This window comes from Nothoprocta perdicaria, unplaced genomic scaffold (assembly GCF_003342845.1).
Source record: "Nothoprocta perdicaria isolate Ctin4 unplaced genomic scaffold, notPer1 scaffold_28, whole genome shotgun sequence".
Classification (NCBI taxonomy): domain Eukaryota; kingdom Metazoa; phylum Chordata; class Aves; order Tinamiformes; family Tinamidae; genus Nothoprocta; species Nothoprocta perdicaria.
Window position 1 is genome coordinate 700,328 of NW_020455510.1, and position 16,504 is coordinate 716,831.

General features: G+C 38.8%; 1 protein-coding gene across 1 annotated transcript in view; it reads left to right on the forward strand.

Annotated features, from left to right (window-relative positions):
• Positions 1-16,504, forward strand: part of SOX6 (SRY-box 6) — a 208,377-nt gene that overhangs the window by 49,501 nt on the left and 142,372 nt on the right. Inside the window, exon 4 of the mRNA XM_026041109.1 lies at positions 3,707-3,796. Coding sequence (XP_025896894.1) covers positions 3,707-3,796 — 90 coding nt within the window. The remainder of the gene's footprint in view (positions 1-3,706; positions 3,797-16,504) is intronic.

Sequence of the window (16,504 nt, forward strand, 5' to 3'; positions counted from 1 at the left end):
CTGGATTCCAGCCATTCCATGACTGATTGATTACCCAGTGGACAAATGTTAATTCTCTTCATCGATGGTTTGTCATTGTGGAGAGATCCTTTTCATCTAACACCTACAGGTTTTTTGCTCTCACCCCCCCTTTTTTTTCMTGCTTATTAATCTTGTAACGATCTCTTCTTATTCCCCTTTCCAAAACTGTTTTGTCTAACAAAATTCTCCCAGTACTTTCAACTCCTTTACTCTGCAATTAAAATTGCTRACAAAGTATATAATAAACCGTGATATTAAATAGTGCTCAATGATTTCATTCAGTCATCCTAGTCTAATTATGCTTAACCTGCTTGCTGTCCTTGAAAGACTTTCCCCCCTAATTTACAGCAGAAAAAATATAAAAGATCACAATCAGTGCGTTGTTAATATAACTAATTGCTGCAGCACAACTATGTGAGTTCGATCTTCGATGTGTCGCTGCTAAACATGCCGCTTAGTCTGCAGCATAAACCCAACTGCAGCTTAGAATATAGTCCGTGCTGAGAGCTGGCAGTGCAAGATGCAGGTTTTCCCTCGGCTTCCTTCTGGGGCACGCGGGGCTCGCGCGGCCGCGGCGCGGGCAGCCTGATGCCGTGCAGATGTGGCGGCTGCCGCGCGCACGAGCGAGCGAGCGAGCCTGCCTCGGTGCTTTGTCTCTGTAATGAATCAGATCAGAACATGAATCAATATGGATGAAGACATTTTACTGGTGTCAGAAGAATTCTTTGTAGATTTTATATGTGTGTGGAAAACTAATTTGCAGTAGGAAGAGAAGAAAAAAATCCCTTTCTTTTTCCCAGACCTTTTCAGAATGTGTGTATTCGTGAACGCAGAATACAGAAGTTGAAGGGAGACGTGCCTTTCAACTATAAACCTTTATATTTATGTTCATGTCTAATGTAAAGGACCTCCAGAGAGCTTTAGCACATAGTGTGATTTTAAATTCTAAAAATTATGCATATCAGTGCTGCTAATTGAAAATTTACAGGAGTTTCAAAGGAGCTACATTTACAGTGCTATACAAAAGTTCATTAAAAGACTTGTGGTGTATTTTTGTAATTTTTCCAGTAGCAAAATACGATAGCTATAGGTTGTGTAATCAGATAGCTTTTTTTAGAGAATTTGAATGGCATAGTAGGGCTTAAAAGAAATTCTTCATCTTAAGGAATTTTTCAAGCCTTTAAAGAGACAGAAATCGTCACTAGCAATGTGATTATATGGAAAAGGAGGCACACGGCTTGGCCTGCTTTACGTTCTTTCTCGGTCCATCTTTAAAAATATACTGCTTCCTCTTGCCTAGTATAAGAGCACTACAGATAAATATGTATGTTTTTAAAAAGAAAAGAAAGGAAACAAAACGAGCTTCAAAGAAAATATTTTGTCAATTCTTTTGATATAATTCTTTTTTTAATTTAAACCATTTTTCTATTTTTATATGAATTAAGGAAGATAGCTAAAAAAGCATTAAAATATATAGCCTTTAGCAAGCTAAAATAAAGCTGTAAGTCTCCCTTTTTTTTATTCCCCAGGGATGAGGGATCTGAAATTTTGGCAGGGGAGAACCATAGAAACATCTTTTTAAACTACTGGTGATATCACAAAAAAAGGACAAATTATCATGTTCTATTGGTAATTGATGGTTATTTCTTGGTTCTTCTATTATCAGGCCAGAACTCATAAAAGTAATAAATGCCTGGTATTGTTAAAAGTAAATTGTTATTATGTAACAAGTATTTTAACTCTGCCTATTGCAACTTAGAGCTCCTTAATTTTGTTTCTTTTATAGAAAGATATAATTAGTAAATAAATYGGCTTTTCTACTGAAATATTACTTCAAAAACATTTACTAACTGTGTTGTCTTTCCACGGAGGCTTGCACCATGAAAATGTGTTGCAATTAAAACCTGATGTTTGATCTTTGGTAGTTACAGCTTGGTGTGCTCTCAAATGATCTTATTTTCTTTTTTCTTTTCTTTTTTTTTTTTTTTTTTTAAGTGAAAGCTGCAAATGCAAATTTGTAATGTGAAACTATTTGCATCCCAAAATGTGCTTGTCCATCTGACCTTTATTTCTTCCTCGAATTTCTCCCTAATAACTATTCCCTAGCTCCTCCTTTTATGACCTCTTTGAATACTGCGCTTCTCTCTATTTTTAGCATCCTCGGAGGTGGAACAAACTGGTACGTGTTGGGTAGATGCTATCTGAGCTGCAAGCCTGAACTTGGGCTTTTTGTGTTTGTTTTCACTTGTGTGAGTGCTTCTAATGGGGCTGCTGACGGGGAGTGTGAGCCGGGATCTGGTCTCTCCTCTGAGAGGAGCTACCAGGAGGTCTCTGTGGGGCTCAGCGTTGCCTTCTTGCACTGCCAAGCGGGAATTCTTACGTGTCTCGAGTGGTACCAGGGCCAATGTTGTCAGCATTTGGAACATYTCTAGACTTCACCATGTATTGTCTAGCTTGATACCCACTGTATACCAATGGCAGCTTGGGTTGAGCGTTTCTTGCTTAGCTGATGGGTGTTCCCAGTCTATCCAAGTAAGCCAGCAGGTGCTCAGCACCACCAAGAGTCATGTGTGGTCTTAAAGGAAGGCTGTTTGCAAAGGTTCTTTTGAAGAAGAGACTCACATTTAAATCACATCCTGGTGTCTTGCTGAGATGGAGCTCACGGGTTTCCCAGGAGCTGTGCACAGCCCGGGGGGATGAGCCTGCGATCCTGAGGACATGCGGGCCCTGTGTTGTGGAGGCAGCACTGCCCGCCAGGGGAGCAGGAGCCCTTGGTGGGGTGAAAAACTCGCTCGGGTTGCTCCTAAGGCTCTGGATCATGACACCAACCACAAGAAGCGCCGTCGTAAAAATCACCTTTTGTAAGTTCTCTGGAAAGCCACAAATAATTTAGACTTTGTAGTTAGTCAGCTTCATTTAGAGACTGCAGAAATCCTTTAGATTTTATTCCAGAGGCTGCTGTGCTCAATAGGAAATTTTCTAGTGGAAATGAGGTYTGATCCTATGCAACTCAGGGAAGCCAACGTGCTGCTTTTTCCAAAGTGGAATGGCTTCAGTGACAGTTTTGCCAGAGGAAGGCCTCCCTGACTGGGGCAAAGATTTGAAAAGCAGTCTGAACTGCAAATTATGAAAGCAGATCTTCTAATGATTGCATGTTGTTTATAGTGTACTGGGAAAAAATCTGATACTGTGCACATCCAATATGTAGAGTGCTTTTATGAATTCCATGGAGAGATTATATGAATAACTTTTGCATTGACATGGGTATAAAAATGGGTTTCAGATGACACTGTGTGCCAAATTTCTAAAAAAAGCTTCTAAATCTTCATGTATAATTTTGAGTGTACAATCATTCTCAAATGGAAAAGACAGAATTTGTATATACATTGGCAATCTATGCATGTAAATTGGCAGTTAGCATGCATAAATCCTGGACGAAGTTTTTCTTTCAATTAGACCCTTGTTAGATCCATAGTAACTCCATTAACCTCAATGCAATTATTTTGGATTGAAAATGTAGTTACAGCAGAAGACTGTTTGGCTACAAGTTCATTTCTCTTTGAAAATATGCTCCAATTAGAACAGATAGAAAAGTTTTAACAGGAAGATGGCACCTGTTTTCTTTTTCTGTAAGATTACATTAGATGCATCTTCCTTTATTTTTTGTTGTTTTTTTCCCGAACAGATTCGTCCTGCATGGAAAAGCTACTTTCTAAAGACTGGAAGGAGAAGATGGAAAAATTAAACACAAGTGATCTCCTTGGAGAAATTAAAGGTATGCCACTCACATTTTAAATGTTAAAATATATTTTAAACACTGTTTCAGAGATTTGCTTGGAGTTCAGAAAAATAATATAATCATAATTTGAGCATGTTTTCCTCTTTGCAGCCAAGTCGCCCAATCATCTGTTTGTTTTTGGAATTACAGAGGTCTTTGACAAATAAATAAATTGAATCATGTAATAATCAGTTATATGCAGTATCAAGAATGCTACAACAAACACCAAGTTAGTTACATTAATTCATTGACATCAGTTATTTAGCTGTGTGTCCAAAGGAAGAGGAAGAAACATCTTGAAAACATGGAATTTTTAGTAGTTGGTACTGTTTCTTTCCAATTGCATAAATTATATGCAGAAACTGCTTTCAGATTATAATAAAGGGATGATAGTTTGATCACTGTTTTAAATCTTAGATTGAAAATTGGAAATATACCACAATGTGTTTATCTTCTTGCTGTTTCTGRGGAGAAAGCCTGCATGCAATTCTGTAGCTACTGAGATCAGTGGGAGTTTGATTGCTCATGTAGACAGGACATTCCAGTAAGCCCAAGATTCCTAAGATCAGAATTCCCTTGCAGAGAACATGAGATTTTTTTTCTCCATCCACTAATTCTTCTATTGATTTTCCTATTGAAAAGATTTTCAGTGTTATTGATTAAGCAACAAATTGCAAAGATGTGTTTGTGTGCTGGTAGCAGGGCTTGTAAGGCATCTTTAAAGGGTGCACAAGGTATCAAGGATTTATTTTTCTTTATTGGTACAATTTTCTTAAATAGCAACTACAAAAATGTGGAAAGAAAGATCCATGTGCACTATATTAATAAATCTTTACTAATATTAAAACAAAAAGGGAAATATTATTTGATTAAAGTTCATGCTTAGGGTTTTACATTTATACCAGGGAAACTTAAGATAGTTGCATTCATTTATTACATAAACAGAGGAAGGACTGGCCCTTCTTTAGTCAGTTATATATATCAGCTAGTTCCTTCAGCTGATGGGAGACCCAATGTAATCGGATGTAGGTATTTCCTTCTTTTGGATTCCTCCTGTAGAAATATGACTTATATGTTAGGCAGATAAGAAACCYTGTAGTAGTGTCAGTTGCAGAAATATAGAATACAGTTTTTCTAAAACAGGTTAATAAACAAAAGACTGTAATAAAGATAACAAAATTATGTCTTGAAATGACATTCTATATAAAGCTCTATTGTCTCCCAATAGCAAGGAAAACACTGAATGCTTGGTTGTCCATTAATTGCACAATATAGCTACTTAGTCTCTAAATAGAAGCTACTTGAATGCTATTAGTGAATCAAAATTAAAAGAGGTGGGATCTCTAACAATGCAGAATAATGTTCTTTATTCTGTGATGTGGCATAAAAAGCTTTTCATGAGCTTTCATTTACAAAAAAAACAAAACTGTTCATTTTTCTGGAATTATGTTATTCCTCCTGTTCTCATTGGACATATATTCACTGCAGAGTGAACTAACAGAGTACTTGATCCTAATGCTTTTTTCATCTACCTACAAAGCATTCTCACCCAGGCTTGGAAGGGTTTGCAACCCATTCAGTTAGCTTCCCTAGGACTATTAGCTGCATAAAAAGGATCATCTTGCTTTGGCTCACCAGGGCTGAATGGGACAGTCATTCAGTCCCTTTCCACCACTATCCTGCGGGCAGATATGTGTCCCCAGAAGTCATTTGGAAAGCAGAGAAGGAGGCCTCAGCTTCAGCATCAGAACTAGGGCTGCCTCCCATCCCTATGCTGCCGGGGTGCAAGAGGCCCCGCACCGGAGCGGGGAGAGCAGCGGGGCTTTTGGTATCTGGTTGTTAGTATGTAGCAAAGGCTGAAGCCAGTGCTTATATTATACATTGATTATATGCTGTATATTATGCATTAATTATATCCATGGATGATGGGAAAAGCCACGCTGTTTTCTACAGCCTTTAATCACAGAATCACAGAATATTCAAGGTTGGAAGGGACCTCTACAGATCATCTAGTCCAACCTTCCTGCTCAAGCAGGCACACCTAGAGCATGTGGCACAGGGTGGCATCCAGGCGGGTTTTGAAGACCTCCAGAGAAGGAGACTCCACAGCCTCCCTGGGCAGCCTGTTCCACTGCTCTGTCACCCTCACAGTAAAGAAGTTGCTCCTCACCTGGAGACGGAACTTCTTATGCTTCAGCTTGTGGCCATTACCCCTCGTCCTATCGCTGGCCACCAGTGAAAACAGCTTGTCCCCTTCCTCCCTGCATTCACCCTTCCTGAACTTATACATATTAATCATATCCCCTCTGAGCCGTCTCTTCTCCAGACCTTGGTTTTYATATTGCCCTTGGCTTGGCAAGTCTGTAACTGCTCTGAACAGTGTTGGGGAACCAAAATGTAAATGCAGAATCAAATACTATGAGTTTTATTTCTGTCCCTAGGAGGTGAGGTGGTGAACCTTCTTCATCTTATCCAGGTGTCCTAAAAACAGGTGGTGGTTTTGAGGCGCAGACAAGAACTGCGCTGTAACTGTTACACCTTGCTTGGCTTTTCACTCTTTCTCACCAGTGATCTGAGTCACTGTGACTTCCCCAGTGACCAAGGACAGGTACTGGTCTGTGTAGCTTCCCCGCCCCAGTCAGGGGCATGAGAGGCAGCCTGTGTCCCACTGCTCTCCTGATCTCCTCCTGCAGCCTCCTGCGTCTTCAGGCTTCTCCCACGTGCCGAGCTGGACACGGCCGCAGCTTTTGCTGGTGGCCGCTCCTGGCAGGGCCTGGCACCCTTCATAGCGCTAGTGGTACCTGCTAGCCTACAGCTCATACAATTCTCCAGAGCACTTTCATGTGAAGACTTTCATTATCCTTCATAGGGTTGCTGTGATGAAGTGAACTGTAATAGAGAAAGGTAATGTTACTTGCACAAGGTCAGTTAATGAATTGGGAGTAGATGACGGAGTCCTGCTATCTGCAGTACAAGATGCACTAAGGGTTCCTGTTCCTAATCCTCAAAACCTTTCCTTAAGCAGTCGTAGTGTCTGCAGTATTCTTCTCTACTGAGAGCCAACTGGAAGTTGGCTTCCAGGAAGACTCAATGGTGAATCTTTGTACTGCCACTACATTTAACATTTCTCATGAACAGCAAAAATACAAAGAGGGCACACACCAAGAAGTCAGAARACAAATAGAAAGAATGGCTAAGAATGGCTGCTGTTTGCAATGCTTCCACTTACAGTTTTCAAACCTCTGTGCAAAGGTCTGGGTGTCATTCAGTACTTGAAGAGCACGAGGTGCAGAGCTGCCCAGCGGGCCAGGGCYGCCTGGAGGCAGGACTTCTCCTCGCCTCTTACCTGGCCCCAGCCTCCAAGCGGGGCGGCTGCTTGCTGATAGGGAAAGTGTAGCTACTGAGAAAAATCACACTAAGAGCTGGGTATTAACTTGCATGGGCCTATGTGGATCTTAACTTGTTTTTGGAATAATCTCAGAAAGAGGAAAACAGTCATTCTAGCCAGTGGCAACCTGAAAACTGGAGTGCAGGAAAAGCAAAGGAAAGGAAGTCATCCAGAGAGGTCTATTTAATCTCCTAAAAAAGTGTACCTAAAAAAAACCACATTATAATATCCAAGGTGATAGATTTCCGAAATCATTTTTCAAAATCATCTCAAAGTTCATTTTGATAGAGCTGAGTGGCTTTCAGTCAGGTAAGTGGCAGGACCCACGGAGGTGCAAAGAGCTGCCTTCTGAAACACCCTGGCCCCGGGATGGCAGCTGGCGTGTTGCTCAGCTTGCATTGCATTCCTCATCAGTATATTTAGCTGTTGATATTTTTCACTTTTGTGCAGACTTACTTTCTGTTCATATTATTGAGAGGCTTCACCTAAAGACATGAAGTGCTGCGATAAAAATAAACAAATGAGGTCACTAGGGAAAATATCCGGGTTTTAAGCAAACGAGGTGCAGTCCTGTGAGGAGCAGCCCTTTGCACTGCCTGTTCCTGGGAGCTGTTTATTTTGGAGGAAGGCCTTGTTCTGGCGGAGCATAACCCGGGCACACACTCTTCCTCGGGGCTGCCCGGTGAGCAGCCCCTCCAGGGAGACAAGAGCATCTTGGCTGTGCGAAGGAGATTTGCTAAGACTTGTGCCAGAAAAAATGGATGAAAGCGGCAGAAAAATTAATGTGCCACCGACACAAACTGTTTCCACTCATATTTGGGAAGCACACAGAAGAAAAGATAATTGGGTGAGAGAAACAAATAAAAAGATGGTGTCTTCTTGCTTTACAATCTATATTTAGAACACAATATTGTTAATCAAGATATAATTATAAACTGTATCTATTAATACAACAGAAGCCAGTGTAAAAGTAGCAAACAGTGAAGCATTTATTTTTCTGCAAGTGGGATTGTTCATGTTCACAATTACTCTTGCATCGTGTGCTTCGTTTGTGAAAGTGCTTTTTCTGAGTGTCTTTGTGCAGATTTCAGTTATTGATGAAGGGACAGATTCTTCCTTGATTTCCAGCCAAACAAGCCATTGACTTCAGCAAGGTTGTATGAAGCTCAGAGGAGCATTTGGCAGAGTGCTTTGTAGCCAAATTCCAGTGGTTAAATAAGTCTGCTTGTTCATTTGATATGTTTATAAATGAAACACATAGGTCAAATTTTCAAAGGTCTGTGAAACAGTTGAGCTGAGTTAAATGCCATGCTCACCTAGCAAAAAAAAAAAGCTCATATTCGCTTATGCTAATTATTTGATTGTGTGCCAATTGCTAATATACGTGGGCATACACATTTTTCTAAGGTGTACAGCAATTCATGAGGCTAATGCTTGGCTTTTGCAGTTTTGCTCTCTCATTCAGCAATTAGGAGCAGTGAATACTTTTCATTCTAGTTTTTGTTATCATGGGTTTGAATAAAGGACGTGGGTTGGAGTTCTCATCTGTGTTTCCAGGTATTTGGGTGCCTGAGTATCTGCAAGCTTCCTCCTCTCCCTCCCTCGCTGCATTTATTTTTGTTTCTTGGGTTTCTAGTTTTCCTCACCAGCCACAGCTAGGCAGAGCAGCATCATTTATCACTATACAGAGTCTGTTTTAAGTTTTCTGTTTCTGTTCCAAATATAAATCTCTGGAATAGCATAGCCTTGCATGCATCAGGCAGTTGTCCCACTGAAATAGCCTGCAATGGTCTTTCTCAGCATGCAGGGTCTTTGAAGATCAAATAAAAAAGGTCAGTCTTTAAGTAACTTCAGCAATGATGTTATCGTGAAAGGGTCAGAATTGGTCTAACAGTCTTATAGAAGAGTGACTCCTGGGTCACTGGCTACCGTGTTACCAGTTAGTTCCCTGGCTCCCATTGGTGGTGTATACAGCTGGAACTATCTGTATTTATAGGCATTGTGACTTGGATGTCACATGCTGTCTTTGTACAGTATACTCTATTTTGGGAAGGACACTGATGGATGGCCGTAACTTCATCCAATACAGAAGTCTGCTTGCATTATGTTTCCGTGCTTATTCCTTCCCATCTTCTGTTTGTTACTTTATTAGAAAGATCCTTAAACCTCCTGTTCTGTGTGACATGAACATATTTAATGGCCTCAAAATATTTGGTTCAGACAGCATGCCTGTTTCCTAAGGAAATGTTGCATTTATAAAAACAAACCAGTTTCACTCATTTGATAGTCTCCTCATAAGCTATAATGTAAACATTATTTAAAAATATATTTGTCCCCGATGTTAGAACACAGAAGAGATGGGAAGAAGCATTTTCAAGTAACATTTTTAGTGTGTGCATTAATTACTGGAGGAGAACAGTGAGTCACAACTGCTCAAATCTACTAATGTAACACTATCCATTTCTGGAATAGTCTTGGAGGGAGTTCTGCGTGAATGAATCCTTGAGAAAGTTCTGGTTTCTGTATTTTTGAAGTGAATTGGATTTTTTTCTCAAAAGATACACAGTTTTCATAAAAACCTTGAAATGCTTATTTTTTGCTTCAATTTTATAAAATTTATCTGCACAGGAGAGCTGGAGGGGTGGGCGGTTGGTCATACTATTTTTAGTGGGAAGACTAAATTGAGCAAAATGAATCTCCTGATGTTTTCCTGTAGCTCTGACCAGCAGGGTAGCCTGGATTTGTTGTGATTAATTCTCAGTATAATTGTTGAGCTTTGTTTTCCAGGAACAGTAAGGGTAAATAACAGCCTGCTTTATAAATATAAATAAATAAATAAAGGTCTTATATCACAGAAGCACTCAGAGGTTTTTAATTATGTCACTTTGTATGGCTATAGACATTTCAAAGCTCTCCTTTGTGCTCTCTGTTATAAACATATTTTATTTCTTTTGAAGTCTGTGTGATATACATACTAGCAATTAAAAACTCAGCTCAGGCTTTGAGACACAAGGTCTTCTTAATTAAAACTCAAACAAAAGCTACAAGCAAAAGCCCCGCTATGTGATTAAGGTCTAAAGTGTTATGATACATTAGAATCATTGTTAACTGCTAGGATTTAAAAAATCAATACACAGGAAAAAGGATCAACTGGTTCCAATTAGTGAAACCAATGAAAGCATCCAAAAACAAAGCAAAACAAAATAACTCCCAACTCCTGCTCCCAACTCCTGAAGAAATTGGGCCTGATTAGAAATATACCACAGGCAAGGAAGGTTTCTCTTAATGTTTTTTTTTACCATGATGCAGTGAAGTAATGTTTAACTTCTCTCTGGGCTCTCTCTAAATCAGGGATTTGTTTTTGTTTTGCCATTTCTCCAGTCATCGACCTTCTGTGTAATGTGTTGCAAAACATGCATCCCCAGGTCTGGCCTGACCTTCTAAATTAAGTGATATCTTGCTCACTGAATGCCTGAATATTTCAAAGTATATTCAATAGCTAATGTTTGCATACCCTTCAGTCTGATTTTGCCTGATGAAGGTAATTGACTCCAAAATAAAAATATTTTGTATTCTACCTATTGTGATTAATATACCTATAAAATAAGTTAGCCCAAAGGTGTGAACTGTCTTAAATTATGTTGCCTTGACTTTTGTTGATGTGAAATACATTTTTTTTCCAGAACCGAGATTTGAATGAGCATATCTCAAGCTTTGCACACAGAGAGTAATTGTGGATATCAATGGCACGGCTAACTGTAGTAATACTATTATGTAAATTACATACCTTTAAGATGTGGCAACGTTGAAGCTGCATATAGAAAAAAAAATCAGTCACAAGGTTATATTGCAATGGCACCTCTCGTAGTCATACCTGATTTGAAAGTTTAAAATTATTGACTAATGCCATTTATAGTTCTGAAACTCTACAACTATAAATTATTTTGTAGTCAACCTTTCAYGTGAATCGAATTCTCCCCATTGTTGGATGCATTTTATAAATAGTATTGACAAGGATGCATGCAGTATACTTCCAGACACACAGTGAATTTGTTACTTATTGAAATTGCACATACATATTTCTTACCTACTTGGGGTATGTTTCTAAGCCCAGCCACTCAGGACTAAACATACAAACACTGCTACTGCCCTGGCCTGACAGGGGCACCTCACTTAAACGTTCTGTTCCGCAGACCTGCAATACTTTGAATTGGGCATCTTAGAAACACTCCTGGAGTTTGACCCGTTCTTTAGTTGCAAAAAGAGTGGCAAGAAAAATTGTAGTACTAAAATGTGTTCATTTTCAAATGACATTTAATTTTTTTTAGCTGAAAAAAGTTTCAATGTAAACCAAAAAATTACAGCTTGGTTTACTACTTTGAAAGATTGCTGGGTTTATCAGTTTGTCATATTTTTTCTGATCTTCTACATTTCTATTTTAATTTTCATATCAATATTTGTTTTCTTTAATTACTGTGAAGCCTTTCACGAATGTCAAAAGGTGTTTGCTCAGTGAAGAGCCATCTAACCACTTCCTCCTCTTCTGACTAGGGATGACAGTAACAGATTTCCTTTGGACTTGAGACCCACCATAGTCTGCAATTCAAATTCTCAGCTTTAGCAAAATATAACACTTACTGAAGTCAAATATACTATTTTATGAGACAAAGCAGATGCATATATGGGAGTTTGCACTGACAAGATAAGGTTGCAACCTCTATTTCTTGTGTTTCATATGTTGCAGTGCTTTTGATTTTTCTTGATATGAATTTATAAAGTCAAATTCTAATAATCTAATGAAAGCATTTATTTAAAATGATGCATTCCAGCCCCTTAATTGAAAAGCACTGAAATTTTCTGATCCATTTGGACTCTCTGGAAAGCTGTAGCTGTGCTTCTTTATCAATCTTCTGTAGCAGGAGTTTCATATGAGAGGAGATCTGTGATTTAAGTGTCAGATATAAAAGACATACTGGTGCCCTGTCTCTATGGCTACTGAGCAACCCAGGGAAGGGTGTAGGGAGAGGGCAAACATACAGTAATATTTCCTCAATATAGTCTTCCAATTTCCCCTGATCTGTGATTAATGGACTTCCTGATTCAGAGGTGGTACATTTGGGTTTAATGGCCCTTGATAGAATTATCATCTATGAAAGTGTCCAATTGCTTTTGAACCTTTTAATTGACAGCTGGAAAATCTGTGGGGATAAATTCCACAGTTTGCAATATGCTGTGCAAAGAAGAACTTCCTTCTTTGTACTGGAATCTACTACCTACTACCTTGTAACTCTTTATAGTGCCTGCTGTCTCTTGAGTTATAATGGACAGTGAATATTGTTCATCTTCTCTATTACATTCCTTACTGCTATATCTTCATCAGGCTGAAAAGCAGAAATCTGTTTCTTTATCCCTTCTATGAAAGCTTGTTTACRTTAAGACCATTCTCTTCATCTTTCTCTGTAGTTAATTCGGAAAGAGATCCTATTGCTGCAACAAGAGCCTTGGGCTCTGTTTCATGAGACCCTCTGCATCAATCCCTTTCTCCTCTGCTGGTTTTCAGCTCTGTTTCTGAATAGGGAGTCCATCTTGAAATGGCATCTTGATGTGGAGATGTTTGAGGACCACTTGGATTAATGACAGCATCCTGTCAGTACCAGAGAATATCGGATCTTCTTCTTAAGAAATATATCAGTGCCTCAATGTCCGATCCTGTGGACACAGAGGTGGGACAGAAACTTCAGAATGTGAGGGGCATAGCACCAGCACTTGGTAAGAAGAGCAAAAATGTGGGCACAACTGGGCAGCTCCCTGCAGGGAAGTGGCAGGGAAGACACATGCGACAGAAGTCCAAGAAGAGCTGTCCTTGTCTTCCCTAGACAAACCGACCCTTTGGAGGAGGTTTAYGCATGGTGGTTTTTGCAAGAGGGCTTGGCCTCTCTGTGGTTATCTGCCAAAGGGCCCAACTAGTCAAGCTGGGCTCGTTTTCCTTGTGTTCGCCTCCTCCGAGCAACTTGAAAAGGAGTTTGGCATAATCAGGAATATGGGGATTCTAGTGCAAATTAACAGAGCCATACTGAAACAGTTTCCATAGGAAATTTGACAGAAAAGAACAGGAGTAGAAATCTGCTAGGGGTCTAAAGTGTGCTGATTCCATGATTTCATCGTAGGTATTACCCTCTGCGTTCATTAAACTCACAGCTTTATACCCAGGCAGCTGCATCAGAAATGCTGCTTTGCCATTAGCTGTTACACTGGAAATAGGATTATTATATGCATATTTTTCTAACCCTTCTTTCTCCTTAAATTAATATTAGTTTGACCTACATATCCTAATATTTATCTTGGTCTCTGCAGATATGAATTAAAATTTAATGTTAGTCATTTTATCATAAATGTTCTTTAAGTGTTAGACAAATCTAAGCAGAGACTTGCTCAGTAGCTGTTTAAAATTTGTTGCCTTGTAGATAGCAGTAATGGGAGGCTAACGCACTCATGTCTGGAATGAATCCTCATGCCTATTAAGATTTGTTTGAATAGGTTTCCATCACAACAGGTGCACAATTATTTTATGAGTAAAATATTATCAGCCTTCCAAATTAGCCGGGGCAAAATGCAAGTTGTCTGATTAAATAATCAAACCCAATACTTAAAATGCACTTGATTTCCACGGGAATTTTAAGATGCTAAGTCCCAGTCTATCAGGGAAACTGTGATTGTTTGCAGCATGCAAGTAGCAGCTTGCAGTGTATCCTGCTCAGTGTGTTTTACATAATTCATCCTACATTATACAAGACAAAACCGCTAAAAAAGCATGTAATAATAGGTTTTACTTCTAGTCAAACAATTTTAATCTACCAATGAAGGTATGACACTGTGCATTAAATCAGAGAAAAAGTGGGCCTTTAATGGAAAATACTTTGAAAGTGTTCTGCATTCAATTAGGAGGCACATTAGTTTAGAAATAAAAGACCCCATGTTGTTTTTTAAATAATTTATTTTATGAAGGGGGAGGGAAAAAGAGGGAAAATCTAAAGAGCAGCTTGCAGTGTGGAGTTCACATATGCCACCAGTTACTGAGTAACTGGGTAAACACAGTGGCCATGAGACCCAAGCAATGGATGAAATCTGAAACAGTAGGTTTGCTGTGAAGGGAAAACTTAACAGTGCAGCTGTCAGACGCAAATTACACACAGGTAACTGTTTGTTTTCATATCTGAATCTGTTTGTCAGTCAAGGAATACTGTGAATCAGGAGATGGGATCTCAAATACAAAACCACAAAGTCAGAGGCAGCATCTGGAGATGCTCCAAGCCACAAGAATTAGGGAAGAAGCAGAGAGGGAACAAAAACTGTAAATGCTTGCATGGATTCTGCGTCTATATATATTGAATTTAAATAATTGTGTTGATACATCAGTAATAATAATTGCTGATAAAAATTATAGTCCTTATTTTGGGCAGCAGTGTGTTTTACTCGATGTGAAATTAAATGCAATTTATATTAATTAGGGATAATATGAACAGTATGTAAGTGGTTGACATTTCCGACATTTTTAAACATACTACTATATGTGAAGATATATCTTTTGCATTTGTTTTGACTCAGAAATAGTGTAGATTGATATATGCCCCTAATGGGCTCTGTTGAAATAAAGATCACAGTTCTAACCTCAAGATCTGAAGATTATTTATAGACAAGTTTCACTATACTTTGAAATTTAGTTATGGGATTTGATCACTTATGTAATAGTTCATAAGAAAATGTTACTTTTGTCTGCAAGCTGCAGTACATTCTTAGTAAAGGTACTAAAAGGAAACCTGCAGTTAAAAATGCAGGTGTTGGACTCAAGTTGCAGGATTTCAAAAGAGACTGCAGTGTAAACAGACCTAAAGTTTTTCTAAAAGGGGCAAAGCCTACAGAGGCTTCAGGGTTTGATTGGTAACATCAAGGAAATATAAACAGGGGGTTACTGAGGAAGGTGAGGAAAATAACAGTTCTGTGGTTTGCTTTTGAAGATCCATTAAGGTCACAGAGTTTCTTTTAACTTGTAACTGAAAGGACTTCTTTCTGCCTTCACTGCTCTCCTATGGTGCTGATACACACTTGCCTACATGTTATTGAGCTTCTGCAGTCATGGGATGACTGTGGATTTTCTTCCAGATGCTGCAGAAGTAGAGGGTTCATAACTAAGGACATACTTGTAGATTGAATAACTCTGTTGTCTAATTTGTTGTAGTTTTCTTTATCATTTGAGGGCTTTGCGGGGTATTTATGAACTCTTACAGGTTTCAAACACAGGTGAGAGTGCTCATTCCTTCTGAAATTAAAAGATGTTTCTAAAAATAAATATTTTAGCTGCCAGGTTACATCCTGCCACTTTTCAAAATAACAGTGAGTGACAAAGGCATTTAGGGTCTCTAATATACACTCAAATAACATATCCTGTGGTCAGACAACAGTGAGCACTTGGTGCTGGGAGCTGGCTGTGGGCAGGCCAGAAGTTTCAGTCTTCTGATATTGGTGCTCACGCATGCCAGAGGTTTAGATAACTTCATAGGTAGATATGTCTCTTCTCTTTGTTTTCCTCTTCCTTTTCCCTTCAGAGTGTTAATAAACACTGGGAGAAAATCAGTTCTTTTCTGAATTATAGTTGCAACTACAGAAAGGGCTATGGGGATAATCAGTGAATCATCCAAGACAACTTACAGGTGTTAGTTACATGTGAGCTGAATCCACTATTGGGAAGCTATGCTCTGACTGCTTTGCCTATGGAAAATATTTAAAGGCATTAAGCCTTACACAAAGTAATGTGTAATATTTAAAGGCATTAAGCCTTACACAAAGTAATGTAAAGCTCAAGCTTGAAAATGGCTGAAAACTGTTAAGACTTAGGCAATGAAGAGGAACACTAGTTAGCTTAAGGAAATGGTCATCACAAAGGAGAGAAAGATTGAAAGATTGAGAGAAAGATCTGATAGAAGACAGGAAATGCGTAAATCATACTGTGAGAAATAGAAAGTTAATTGGTAAGAAAGGCAATAATTTTATGCATACTTAATCAGGTTTTTACAGTACTGCTCTTTTTTGTCAGTTACCTATGTCATAACAGGTGTAGTTGAATAAGCTATTGAGAAAAGTTGCTGCTATTGTTAAGTTACGTTGTATACACTGAATTAATACCTAAAAAGATATTGAGTATTTGCATGAGCTAAAAATTGTGAGTTTTGTATATGTGAGTAATCTCTGTTTGCCTGAAAAAGCGGTTTCCACAGGTATCTTAGTAAAAAATCATCAAATACTATGTCTGAAGAGCCGGA